At 55.2% G+C, this 14,318-nt stretch overlaps 2 protein-coding genes across 4 annotated transcripts in view; both read left to right on the top strand.

The window, feature by feature from the left end:
* Positions 1-2,571, top strand: part of BRD4 (bromodomain containing 4) — a 46,400-nt gene extending 43,829 nt beyond the window's left edge. For 2 of the 3 annotated variants that reach the window (XM_034071944.1, XM_034071946.1), the window contains exons 21-22: positions 1,148-1,367; positions 2,436-2,544. In XM_034071944.1, the coding sequence (XP_033927835.1) occupies positions 1,148-1,367; positions 2,436-2,504 (289 nt within the window). In that variant the 3' untranslated portion in view covers positions 2,505-2,544. Of the gene's footprint in view, positions 1-1,147; positions 1,368-2,435 lie in introns of all 3 variants that reach the window. The other variant, XM_034071945.1, reaches the window with a different exon arrangement.
* Positions 2,572-5,058: 2,487 nt separating this feature from the next.
* Positions 5,059-11,614, top strand: EPHX3 (epoxide hydrolase 3). The gene is made up of 7 exons (XM_034071995.1): positions 5,059-5,107; positions 6,130-6,384; positions 6,523-6,608; positions 7,429-7,748; positions 8,580-8,683; positions 9,792-9,940; positions 11,124-11,614. The coding sequence occupies exons 2-7, from the start codon at positions 6,139-6,141 to the stop codon at positions 11,350-11,352; spliced, it is 1,134 nt and encodes a 377-aa protein (XP_033927886.1). The 5' UTR covers positions 5,059-5,107; positions 6,130-6,138; the 3' UTR covers positions 11,353-11,614.
* The last annotated feature ends 2,704 nt before the right edge of the window (positions 11,615-14,318 follow it).

The raw sequence follows: 14,318 nt of genomic DNA, 5'->3' as shown, positions 1-14,318 counted from the left end.
TCCAATGCCAGCTTATGGCACAAATGGGATCCAGTCTGTGGCATGATCTCATCTTATGGCACAAACCCATTCCCAACTCATGGCACAAATGAGATCCAGTAGTCCGTGACATGATCCCATCTTCCAGCACAAATCCAATGCCAACTTATGGCACAGATCGGATCCAGTATCTTCCATGATCCAGCCTCGTGCTGTGGATCTGATCTGATCCGTGGCATGGTCCCACCTCCCGGCACAAATCTGATCTCATCTTCCGGCACAGGTCCTATCCCAATTTATGGCACAAATGGGATCCAGTCTGTGGCATGATCTCATGGCACAAACCCATTCCCAGCTCATGGCACAAATCAGATCCAGTCTGTTCCATGATCCAGCCTCGTGCCATGGATCTGATCTGATCCATGTCATGATCCCACCTCCCAGCACAAATCTGATCCCATTCTTACAGCACAGATCCTATCCCAATTTATGGCACAAATGGGATCCAGTCTGTTCCATGATCCAGCCTCATGCTGTGGACCTGATCTGATCCATGGCATGGTCCCACCTCCTGGCACAAATCTGATCCCATCTTCCAGCACAGATCCTATCCCAATTTATGGCACAAATGGGATCCAGTCTGTGGCATGATCCCATCTTCCACCACAGATCCAATCCCAACTCATGGCACAAATGGGATCCAGTCTGTTCCATGATCCAGCCTCATGCGATGGATCTGATCTGATCCATGGCATGATCCCACATCCTGGCACAAATCTGATCCCATCTTCCGGCACAAACCCAATCCCAACTTATGGCACAGATCAGATCCAGTCTGTTCCATGATCCAGCCTCGTGCCGTGGACCTGATCTGATCTTGATCTCATGGCACGAATCTAATCCAGTTCATGGCATGAATCTAATCCAGTTCATGGCATGAATCTAATCCCATCTCTGTGCACAAACCCACTCTGATCTGTGGCATGACCCCATCTGGTGCCATGGATCTCATCCCCTCTCACATCACAATGCACCCCAGCTCGATCCACACCACAGATGTGATCCCATCCCACGTCCCACCCCGATCCATGCCGATCCCAAACCCCATTGGATTCCATGCCCACATTCCATGCTCCCCATTCCTGATGCCCATCCCGGTGCTTGGCAGGAGCCGTGAGGATGAGGATGCCATGGAGCAGGCGCGCCGGGTGCACGAGGAGGTGCGGAGACGCCAGGAGCAGCAGCAGCAGCAGCAGCAGCAGCAGCAGGCACCGGTGGTGGCAGCTCCACAGGCCCAGAGCTCCCAGCCCCAGGCTTCCCAATCCATGTTGGATCAGCAGCGGGAGATGGCCAGGAAGAGGGAGCAGGAGCGGAGGCGTCGGGAAGCGGTGAGGGGGATGCCCTATGGGGGGGGATCCATAGGGAAGTGAGAACACACATAGGGATTGTGAGCAATCCTTGGGAATGCAAAGGGAAATCCGTCCCTGGATGCTGCAGGAAGCCTGGGGGGGGGAAATCCATAGGGAAGTGAGAACACACATAGGGATTGTGAGCAATCCTTGGGAATGTGAAGGGAAATCCCTCCTTGGATGCTGCAGGAAGCCTGGGGGGGGGGGGGGAAATCCATAGGGAAGTGAGAACACACATAGGGATTGTGAGTGATCCTTGGGAATGCAAAGGGAAATCCCTCCCTGGATGCTGCAGGAAGCCTGGGGGGGGGGGGTGGAAAATCCATAGGGAATGCTGCAGAATCTCCAGGGAGACTGAAAATCCCCACGGATGCCATAAAGAATTCCTTGGGATGCTGGAAAGTGGTTGGGAATGCTGAAATATCCCTGGGGATGCTTCAAGGTCTCCTTTGGGATGCTCCGAAATCCCCAGAGTTACAAGGAAAACCCTTTGAGAATGGAAATAATAAACTTGTGATTCCCAAAAAGATTCCCAAACTCTGCGAATGCGGAAAAAATTCCTGGGAATGCCAAAAAAATCCTTGGGATTGTGGAAAAATTACTGAGGACACCCAAAAATCCTTGAAGTTGCAACAAAAAACCTCTGAGAATGTTATCAAATACCAGGAAAAAAATGCTGGGAATGGGAAAAAAAACTGGGAATGGCAAAAAATCCCTGGGAATGCTGAAAAGTCACTGGGAAAAATGCTTGGGAATAGTGGGAAATTATTGAGGATACTAAAAAATGCCTCTGAAATGTGAAGAAGTGATAGAAAATTCCCAAAAATAATTCCAGAAATGGTGAAAAATATCCTGGGAATGGCAGAGAAATCCTTGGGAATGGTGAGGAAATTGTTGGGATACTAAAATAGTCTCAAAGTTCCCTAAAAACCATCTGAGAATATAGAAAAACCCCAAAAATGTCCAATAAAAACCCTTGGGAATGGCAAAATCTGGGAATGCCGACGGGAATCCCGGAATTCCTGACCCTGTTCCCTTCTCTTGCAGATGGCAGCAACGATCGACATGAACTTCCAGAGCGATTTATTGGCCATCTTCGAGGAAAACCTTTTCTAGCGGCTCCGGTTTCCTGCCTCCCGATTTGACTCTTTCCAAGGAAAAAAAAAACCCACAAAATTCCCAGAAAAAAACAAAAAACAGGGAAAAAAAATCCAGAAAAAAAAAAATTCCACAAAAATTTTTTCTCCTTTTTCCCTCCCCCGCGAAACAAACAAAAAAACATGGAAAAGTCAAACCCAAGCTTCGGACTCTCCGTTCAGTGTTAATGCGGGATCGGGATCGGGATCGGCGCCCCCGGAATGCCGGGAATTCTCCTTCTTTTCCCCCTTTATTCCCTCTTTTCACAGCGAATCCCTAAGGAAAAACCACCTGAATCCTAAAAATCAGCCAAAAGGAACGAGATTTTAGGTCCGATCCCAGCGGAAAACGATCGGGACGCGAATCCATCGGGAAAAGGCCCCTCCCCCCCCCCCATTCCCAATGTATATTCTGGGTTTATTTTTATTTGGGTGGTTTTTTTTGGTTTTTTTTTTTCTTTTTTTTTCACGTATTTTGGAAAAAAAACGACAAAAAAAGAAGGAAATTTCTGTTCGGAATTAAAAACGGATTCAAAACGGCGACAAAATGGGAACGTTGGGATGGGCGGGGGGGGAGGGGCGGGGGGAGGGGGGCAAGGGGCAGCCGGAAGGGGGGAGGGGCGGGGGGGGGAGGGGAGCTCCCCCCCCCTTCACATTTTGGGGGTTTTCCTCTTTTTCCCCTACTTTTTAAACCTTTTTCCCCAATTTTTCCCTCGTTTTCCTCCTTTTTTCCTCCTTTTTCTGATTTTCTCCTTTTTATTCCCCAATTTTTCTCCTTTTTCCCTTTCTTTTCCCCTTTTTCTTATTTCTTTTCCTTTTTTTTCCCATTTTTCCTTTTTTTCCTATTTTTTCCCCTTTTTCCTATTTTTTTCCTATTTTTTCTCCTTTCCCCTTAATTTTTCTTTTTTCCTTCTATTTCCCCTTTCTTCCTTATTTTTCCGCTCATTTTCCCCCTTTTTTTCCCCTTTTTTTTCTATTTTTCCCCATTTTTGCCTTTTTCCTCCTTTAATTTTTTATTTCACTGTTTTTTCCCCTTTTTCCTGTTTTTCCTCCTGTTTTCCTCTTTTTTCCTCTTCTTTTTCCTTTTAGCTTCCTTTTTTTCCCCTCTTTATTTCCCTCTTTCCCCTCATTTTCCTCCTTTTCCCCCATTCCCATTCTTCTTTATGTCTTTTCCCCCTTTATTCCATCTTTTCCCCTCATTTTCCTCCTTCCCCCCCCCCCCATTTTGCCCATTTCCCCCCAAAGTCGCCGTTTTCTCCCATGTTTTTAGCCCCATTCCCATGGTTCTCCCGGCTGAGCTCCAGCCCATTCCCGGCATTCCCGAGCCCTGGAGCGGAGCCCCCCCATTAATGTTATTATATTATTATTATTATTATACTGATGCCGGAGCCGGAGCCGGAGCCGGAGCCGGAGCTGGAGCCGGAGCCTGAGCGGGGCCAATGCTGATGCTGATGATGGAATAAACGCAGCTCTTTTGGTTTTGTATAAAACAAGCCACGGGATTGGCCGGTTCTTCCAACGGGGGGCGGAGCCTGGGGAATGGGGGGGGCGGGGGGGGGGGGGTCCTGCCCAACCCCCCTTGGGGTCACCCCCGAATTCCAACCGTGGGGAAAAGGAGATTTGGGAATTTGAGGATTGGATTTGAAATTTGAGGGGAAATTTTGAATATTTGGGGTTAAATTTGAGATCAGGGTGAAAATTGGGGCTTGGAATTTGAGGGTTAAAGGTGAAATTTGGGGTGAAATCTGAAATCTGAGGGTGAAAATTTGAGGGTTAAATCGTAAAATTTAGGTTGAAATTTGAAAATCTGGGGTTAAATTTGGAATTCTAGGGTTAAATATTGAGGCTTAACACTGAAATGTGAGGGTTAAATCTGAAATTTGAGGATGAAATTTGAAGGTTAAATTAGAAAATTTAGGTTGAAATTTGAAATTTTGAGGTTAAATTCGAAAATTTATGTTGAAATTTGAAATTTTGAGGTTAAATTCGAAATTTTAAGGTTAAATTTGAAAACTTGAGGCTGAATGTGAGAGTGAAATGGGAAATTTGAGGATTTCAAGGTTAAATTGGAAAATTGAGGATTCACTTTTGAAATTTGAGGGTTAAACTTTTCATTTGAGATTTAAAATTTAAGATTTAGGAGAAAAAAGGGACAAAAAAGGGTGAAATGGGGAAAAATGAGGGAAAAGGGGTAAAAAGAACAGGAGAAATTGGGTTAAAATAGAGAAAAGGGAAAAGATGGAAAAAGCAAAAATAGTCAAAAGGAAAGTGCAAGAAATGGAGAAAAAGGGAAAAATGTCGAAAAAAAAAGGTAAAAAAAGGTTAAAAAAAGCGAAAAATTGGAAAAAAACTTTAAGGGGGGTAAAAAAGTTTAGAAAATAAAAAGAAAAACCAAAAACCTCGAAAATGGCCCCAAAAAGCCCCAAAGTTGGGAACTTTTCCTTCCCCCCTCACGTGACCTCCACCCCTCGCTCCCATTGGCCGCCACCTCAGCCCCGCCTCCCTGGCGCTGACCAATGAGCGTGCAGGGGGCGGGGCCTGGAGCGGCTGAGCTCGGGCGGGCGGAGGAAGCGGAACGAGAAGGTCGGGGGGGGGGGGGGGAGGGGCGGGGACCCCCTCGTGTCGCGACACAAACCCCTCCCCCCCCCAGAGCTGTCGCGATAGGGGCGGGGCCGTGACCGGATACACGGGATGGGGGGAGGGGAGGGGGGGGGGGACCCGGGGTCAGGACAAGGGCACCGCGGGGGGGGCGGGGACGGGACATGGAACTGACGGGACAAGGGCAACCCCGGGGGGACGGGGGGGGGGTGGGGGGGGGGGCCACATGGGGTGGGTGCCATGGGGGGGGGATGGGGGCACTATAGGGATGGCACCATAGGGATGAGGGCACGATAGGGATGGGGACACCATAGGGATGGGGGAACCATGGGGATGGGGATGGGGGCACCACCATGGACATGGCACCATGGGATGGAGCCACCATGGGATGGGGGCACCATGGGGATGGGGGCACCATAGGGATGGGGACACCATAGATATGGGGGCACCATAGGGATGGGGGAACCATAGGGATGGAGCCACCATAGGGATGGGGGCACCATGGGATGGGGATGGGGGCACCACCATGGACATGGCACCATAGGGGTGGGGGCACCATAGGGATGTGAGCACAATGAGAATGGGGGCACCATGGGATGGAGCCACCATTGGGATGGGGGCACCATGGACATGGCACCATAGGGATGAGGGCACCATAGGGGTGGGGGCCACATGGGATGGGGGCACCATAGAGATGGGGGCACCATGGACATGGCACCATAGGGATGAGGGCACCATAGGGGTGGGGGCCACATGGGATGGGGGCACCATAGAGATGGGGGCACCAGCATGGACATGGCACTATAGGGATGGGGGCACCATAGGGGTGGGGTCTCCATAGGGATGGGGGCACCATGGGATGGGGGCACCACCATGGACATGGACCCTGGGGATGGGGGCACCATGGGGACATGGCACCATAGGGATGTGGGCACCACAGGGATGGGGACCCCATGGGATACAGCCCCCATTGGATGCACCCCCCACGTTCCCCTGTGTCCCCACAGGTCCCGGCCATGCTCCTGTCCCTGTGCTCGCTGCTGTTGGCCCCCACCCGGCTGCTGTTGGCCATATGGGACCTGGCAGCCAGGCTGGGGGTGGCAGTGGCCACGGTGGCCGCGGCTGTGGCCTATGGGCTGTGGGGGCTGTGGGTGCTGCTGCGCAGGGGACCCAGAGCCACCTTCGGGCGCCGGGTGCGGGACCAGCCCCCCCCCGGCCTGGCTGATGGCACCTATGGGGAGCACAAGTACCTGCGGCTCAAGGTGGGGGGGGCAGGGGGACTTGGGGGGCAAGGGAGGGGGTTATGGGGTGGGGGGTTATGGGGAGGGGGGTTATGGGGTGGGGGGTGGTTTTGGGGTAGGGGAACCCCACTGACCCACAACCCCCCATACACTCTTTAGGACTCAGAGGTGGTGCTCCACTATGTGACCCGGGGTCCTGCCACAGCCCCATTGATGCTGCTGCTCCATGGCTTCCCCCAGAACTGGTGGGTACCAACATCATCACCATCATTATGGTCACCATGGGCATCACAAACATCATTGTCATGAGCACTATGGTCATCATGATACAATGGTTGTCATAGTCACCGTGGTCACCAGCACCATCATCATGGTCACCATGGTCAATGCTATCATCACCATGGTCATCATCACCACCATGGTGACCACCTTTGTCATCATGATCACCATGGTCATCACCATGGTCACCATGGCCATCAAAGACATCATCATCACTATGGTCATCATGCTATGATGGTCACCATGGTCACCACCATCATCACCGTGGTCACCACCACCATCATTATTGTCATCATGGTCACCATGGTCATCCCTGTCATCATCATGGTCATCCTGATCACTGTGGTCATCATCATGGTCACCACTGTCAACACCATCATCATCATCACGGTCACCATGGTGACCACCACCATCACCATGATGGTTATCATGGTCATCACCATCATTGCCATGATCACCATGGGCACCATGGATATCATCACCACGGTCACCATGGTCACCATGGATACCATCACCATCATTGCCATGATCACCATCATCACCACAGTCACCATGGTGACCACCACCATCACCATCATGGTCATCACCATCATTGTCATGATCACCATGGTCACCATGGATACCATCACCATCATGGTCATCACCATGGTCACCATCGTCACTATGGATGTCATCACCACAGTCACCATGGTCACCACCACCATCACCATGATGGTTATCATGGTCATCACCATGGTGACCACCACCATCACTACCATCACCACCACCCCTCTGACCCGTCCGCAGGTTCTGCTGGCGCCACCTCCTGCAGGAGTTTGGTGGCCGGTACCGGGTGGTGGCTCTGGACCTCCGCGGCTATGGAGCCTCCTCCAAGCCCCGCGAGCGGCAGCAGTACCGGCTGGAGCTGCTGCTGGAGGACGTGCGCCAGGTCATCGAGGAGCTGGGAGCAGCCGGCAGGGCCCCCGGAGCCCCCCCCGCGACACACAAGTGTATCCTGGTGGGACACGACTGGGGGGGGGTCCTGGCCTGGGAACTGGCCGAGGGGCACCCGGAGCTGGTGGAGAAGCTGGTGGTGATGGATGCGCCGCACCGCGCTGTCATGGCGGGTGAGGGGGGGGGGGGGTGGGATGGATGTGGGGTGGGGTGAGGTGGGTGATGGTGTTGGGTGCTGTCTGTCATGGGCAACCCATTGGGTGCCATGTGTCTGATGCCCAGGTCATTGGGTGCCATCTGCCATGGCATTACCATTGAGTTCTCTCTGTCATGACCATACCATTGAGTGTCCTCTCTCATGGCCTTGCCATTGGGTGCCATCTCTCATGGCCATGCTGTTGGGTGCTATCTCATGTCCAAGCCATTGGGTGCCATCTCTTATGACCAGGTCACTGGGTACCATCTCTCATGGTCAAGCCATTGGGTGCCATCTGCCATGGCATTGCCATTGGGTGCCATCTCTCATGACCATGCTGTTGGGTGCTATCTCATGGCCATGCCATTGAGTGCCATGTGTCTGATGACCACACCACTGGGTACCATCTCTCATGACCATGCCATTGGATGTCATCTGCCATGGCATTGCCATTGGGTGCTCTCTGTCATGACCATATCATTGGGTGCCATCTCTCATGGCTATGCAGTTGGGTGCTATCTCATGTCCAAGCCATTGGGTGCCATCTCTCTGATGCCCATGCCATTGGGTGCCATCTCTCATGACCATACCATTGAGTGTCCTCTCTCATGGCCTTGCCATTGGCTGCCATGTGTCTGATGACCAGGTCATTGGGTCCCATCTCTCATGCCCATGCCATTGGGTGCCATGTGTCCGATGACCACACCATTGGGTACCATCTGCCATGGCATTACCATCAGGTACCATCAGATGCCAGCTCTCAGCCCCCCCACCCCTCCCCTGACCCCATATCCCTCTCTGTGTTCAGGCTTCACCCTGGGTCACCCCACTCAGCTCCTTCGCTCCAGCTTCGTGTTCCTGTTCCAGCTGCCCTGGTTACCGGAGCTGCTGCTCTCCCTGGCGGACTTCGAGGTGGGTCCCACCCCACACCCCCCCCTGAGCCCCACATGCGGCCCCAGAGCCCCCTATGGGGCCCCACATCCATTGTCCCTATGGAGCCCCACATCCACTGTCCCTATGGGGCCCCACATCCATTGTCCCTATGGAGCCCCACATCCATTGTCCCTATGGAGCCCCACACCCATTGTCCCTATGGAGCCCCACATCCATTATCCCTATGGAGCCCCACATCCATTGTCCCTATGGAGCCCCACATCCATTGTCTCTATGGGACCCCACATCCATTGTCCCTGTGGAGCCCCACATCCATTGTCCCTATGGGGCCCCATATCCGTTGTCCTTATGGGGCCCCACATCCATTGTCCCTATGGAGCCCCACATTCATTGTCCCTATGGGGCCCCACATCATTGTCCCTATGGGGCCCCACACCCACTGTCCCTATGGGGCCCCACATCCGTTGTCCCTATGGAGCCCCACATCATTGTCCCTATGGGTCCCCACATCATTGTCCCTATGGGGCCCCACACCCACTGTCCCTATGGGGCCCCACATCCGTTGTCCCTATGGAGCCCCACATCATTGTCCCTATGGGTCCCCACATCCATTGTCCCTATGGAGCCCCACATCCATTGTCCCTATGGGGTCCCACATCATTATCCCTATGGGGCCCCACATCCATTGTCCCTATGGAGCCCCACATCCATTGTCCCTATGGGGTCCCACATCCATTGTCCCTATGGAGCCCCACATTCATTGTCCCTATGGGGCCCCACATCCATTGTCCCTATGGAGCCCCACATCCATTGTCCCTATGGAGCCCCACATCCACTGTCCCTATGGGGTCCCACATCATTATCCCTATGGGGTCCCACATCATTATCCCTATGGGGCCCCACATCCATTGTCCCTATGGAGCCCCACATCCATTGTCCCTATGGGGTCCCACATCATTATCCCTATGGGGTCCCACATCATTATCCCTATGGGGCCCCACATCCATTGTCCCTATGGAGCCCCACATCCATTGTCCCTATGGGGCCCCACATCCATTGTCCCTATGGAGCCCCACATCCATTGTCCCTATGGGCCCCACATCATTGTCCCTATGGGGCTGTGCAGCTGGTGAAGCTCATCCTGACCGGAGCATGGACTGGGATCCAGAGCCCCGGCCGGAGCCTGACGGAGCAGGAGCTCGATGCCTACATCTACAGCCTGGCCCAGCCTGGGGGGCTCAGCCCCCCCCTGCACCACTACCGGAACCTCTTCAGGTGGGGGGGGAACCATTGGGGGCTGCTGGTTGGGGGGTGCAGGGTGGGGGGGTCCCCATTGAGGGATACAAGTCAAGGGGTCTTCTGTGGGATGGTTCTGGTTGGGGGATCCCATTGGGATGTTCCTCTTTGGGATGGTTCCAGTTGGGGGATCCCATTGGGTTGTTCCTCTTTGGGATGGGTCCAGTTGGGTGCTCTTGGATTGGGGGTTGGGGATCCCATTGGGTGTTCCTCTTTGGGATGGTTCCGGTTGGGTGCTCTTGGGTTGGGGGTTATGGGTTGGGTGCTCCTGGTTGGGTGTTGGTGTTGGTAGGGTCCCATTGGGTGCTGGTGTTGGTAGGGTCCCATTGGGTGCTGGTGTTGGTAGGGTCCTGTTGGGTGCTCCTCTTTGGGATGATCCCTGTTGGGTGTGCTTGGGTTGTGGGTTATGGGATGGGTGTTATGGATTGGTGGGATCCCATTGAGTTGTTCTTCTTTGGGTTGATCTCATTTAGGTGCCCAATTATGGGGCTTCACTTGGGGTTCTCCACTTTGGGGTGGTCCCATTTGAGATGCTCCCAGTTGGGTGTCCCATTGATGGTGCTCCCACTGGAGTTGCTCCCATTGGAGTTGCTCCCACTGGGGATACTCCCATTGGGATGCTCCCACTGGAATGCTCCCATTGGAGACACCCCCGGTTGGGTGCCCCATTGGTGGTGATCCCATTGATGGTGCTCCCATTGGGATGCTCCCATTGGAGTTGCTCCCATTGGGATGGTCCTATTGGAGACGCTCCCAGTTGGGTGCTCCCATTGGGGATGCTCCCATTGGAGACGCCCCCATTGGAGACGCTCCCATTTGGGTGCTCCCACTGGGATGCTCTCACTGGGGATGCTCCCATTGGAGTTGCTCCCATTGGAGTTGCTCCCATTAGGATGCTCCCATTGGAGATGCTCCCATTGGAGTTGCTCCCATTGGAGATGCTCCCATTGGAGATGCTCCCATTGGAGATGCCCCCATTGGTGGTGCTTCCGGTTGGGTACCCCATTGATGGTGCTCCCATTGGAGTTGCTCCCATTGCGATGCTCCCATTGGGATGCTCCCATTGGGGATGCTCCCAGTTGGGTGCCCATTGGAGTTGCTCCCATTGGAGTTGCTCCCATTGCCCACCACCCTAACACAGTCTCCCCCCCTCTCCCCACAGGGGCCCCCCGATCCCCCGGGAGCCTCCCCCCATCCCCACCCTGCTGCTGTGGGGTGGCCATGACGCCCTCCTGGACCCGCGGTTGGTGCCATCCCTGCGCCGGTGCCTGCGGCCCAGTGCCAGGCTCTGCCTGCTGCCCGATGCCAGCCACTGGTTACCTGAGGACCAGCCCCGAGCCCTGGCACGCATCATACAGGACTTCCTGGATGGGGGCAGCCTGCACCCATAGTGCACCCATGGGTGCTCACATAGCGGTGCCTGTGGGTGCTGCCATAGCGGTACCCATGGGTGCTCACATAGCGGTGCCCATGGGTGCTCACATAGCGGTACCCATGGGTGCTCCCCATAGAGGTACCCATGGGTGCTCCCATAGCGGTACCCATGGGTGCTCCCCATAGAGGCACCCAGGGTTGCTCCCATAGTGGTACCCAGGGGGGTGCCAATAGCAGCACCCATGGGTGCTCCCATAGTGGTACCCAGGGGGGTGCCAATAGCAGCACCCATGGGTGCTCCCATAGTGGTACCCAGGGGGGTGCCAATAGCAGCACCCATGGGTGCTCCCCGTAGCGGTACCCATGGGTGCACCCATAGCGGCACCCACGGGTGCTCCCCATAGAGATACCCGTGGGTGCTCCCATAGTGGTATCCATGGTTGCTCCGCATAGTGGTGCCCATGGATGCTCCCATAGCGGCACCCATGGGTGCTCCCCATAGAGGTACCCATGGGTGCTCCCCATAGTGGTACCCATGGGTGCTCCCATAGAGGTACCTGTGGGTGCTCCCATAGCAGTACCCATGGTTGCTCCCCATAGCGGTATCCATGGATGCGCCCCATAGTGGTGGGGGGGAGAGAGGAAGGGTTGGGTGGAGAAAATGGTGGGGAAGGACCCCAGAACCTGGATGGGGACCCCAACATCTGGATGTGGACTCCAACATCTGGATGTGGACTCCGACACCTGGATGGGGACACCCAGCATCTGGATGGGGACCCCAACATGTGGACAGGGACACCAACATCTGCATGGGGACCCCAACATCTGGATAGGGACAGCAGCATCTTCATAGAGATGCCAACATCTGGATGCAAACCTCAACATCTGGATGGGGACCCCAACACGTGGCTGGGGATGCCAGCATCTGCATGGGGACCCCCAGCATCTGGATGGGAACCCCCACACCTGCATGGGGACCTCAGCATCTGGATGTTGACCCCAACATCTGGATACAGACCTCAACATCTGGATGTGGACCCCAACAGGAGGATTGTGACCCCCACACCTGGATGGGGACCCTAACATCTGGATGTGTCCTCTTGCTCCCAAGTGCCTTGAATAAAGTTGGCTGTTGCAGTATTAGGCCATGGGTGCCACCCATGGGTGCTGCTGCCGTGTGCTGGGTCAGCGCCAGCACCCATGGGTGCCAGAACCAGCCCGGGGGGGGGGGGAGGGGCAATGGGTGCTGGGGGGGGAGGGGCAATGGGTGCTGGGGGGGGAGGGGCAGTGGGTGCTGGGGGGGGAGGGGGGTGCTGATGTTGGGGCCCCTCCCCCCTTTAATCCTCTCACGGCTCCAATTGGTGCCAGCGATTAACGGGGGGGGGGGGAGGGAGAGGGGGCTCCGGGGCTGCCCCTCCCCCCCCCAAACACGGCCCCACCCCCCCAGTTCCCAGTTCAACCGGTTGAACCGGATGAACTGGGCTGGAGGAGGGGGCGGGGCGGGCACAGCGCGAGCACCTGCGGCCCCGCCCCCAGCGGGGGTGTCCCCATAAACCCCTTCACCCCATACCCCATACCCCATATCCCATACCCCATATCCCATACCCCATACCCCATATCCCATATCCCATACCCCATATCCCATACCCCATATCCCATATCCCATACCCCATATCCCATACCCCATACCCCATATCCCATACCCCATACCCCATATCCCATACCCCATATCCCATACCCCATACCCCATATCCCATACCCCATACCCCATATCCCATATCCCATACCCCATATCCCATACCCCATATCCCATACCCCATACCCCATATCCCATACCCCATATCCCATACCCCATACCCCATATCCCATATCCCATATCCCATACCCCATACCCCATATCCCATACCCCATACCCCATATCCCATACCCCATATCCCATATCCCATACCCCATATCCCATATCCCATACCCCATACCCCATATCCCATACCCCATATCCCATACCCCATATCCCATATCCCATACCCCATACCCCATATCCCATACCCCATACCCCATATCCCATACCCCATATCCCATATCCCATACCCCATATCCCACACCCCATATCCCAGACCCCATATCCCATGTCCCACATCCCATATCCCATACCCCATACCCCATCCCCCATCCCCCATCCCCCATACCCCATATCCCGTATCCCACGTCCATCCTTTCCCCTCCATGTCCCCCCCGTGTCCCTTATCCCGTTGCCATGGCCACTGGTGGAAAATAGGACACTGGGAGGGGCTGCGGGGGGGACACGGACACGGGAGGGGCACAGGGACAGGGGACGGACACCCAGTGCTCCCAGTAACACCAGTGCTCCCAGTGCTGCCCAGGGTTCCCAGTGCTCCCAGTAACCCCAGTGCTCCCAGTGCTCCCAGTGCTGCCCAGTGCTTCCCAGTGCTCCCAGTGCTTCCAGTGCTTCCAGTAACCCCAGTGCTCCCATTGTTCCCAGTGCTCCCATTGCTCCCAGTGCTCCCAGTGCTGCCCAGGGCTCCCAGTGCTCCCAGTAACCCCAGTGCTCCCAGTAACCCCAGTGTTCCCAGGGCTCCCAGTGCTCCCAGTGCTGCCAGTGCTCCCAGTGCTGCCCAGTGCTCCCAGTGCTCCCAGTGCTCCCAGTGCTCCCACTGCTCCCAGTGCTGCCAGTGCTCCCAGTGCTGCCCAGTGCTCCCAGTGCTCCCAGTGCTTCCCAGTGCTCCCACTGCTCCCAGTGCTCCCAGTGCTTCCCAGCGCTCCCAGTGCTCCCAGTGCTTCCCAGTGTTCCCAGTAACCCCAGGGCTCCCAGTAACCCGAGTGCCTCCATAAGGGGACTGCTCCCATCTCCCCAGTGCTCCCTGCACTCCCAGTGCTCCCATTCCCCCCAATCCCCCCGGTGCTCCCAGTTCCCCCACTGCTCCCCATTGCTCCCCATTGCTCCCCATTGCCCCCTATTACCCCC

This window comes from Melopsittacus undulatus, chromosome 23 (assembly GCF_012275295.1).
Source record: "Melopsittacus undulatus isolate bMelUnd1 chromosome 23, bMelUnd1.mat.Z, whole genome shotgun sequence".
NCBI classification, from domain to species: Eukaryota; Metazoa; Chordata; class Aves; order Psittaciformes; family Psittaculidae; genus Melopsittacus; species Melopsittacus undulatus.
The sequence above is the reverse complement of the archived record's forward strand: the minus strand, read 5'-3'. Positions and strand labels throughout refer to the sequence as shown.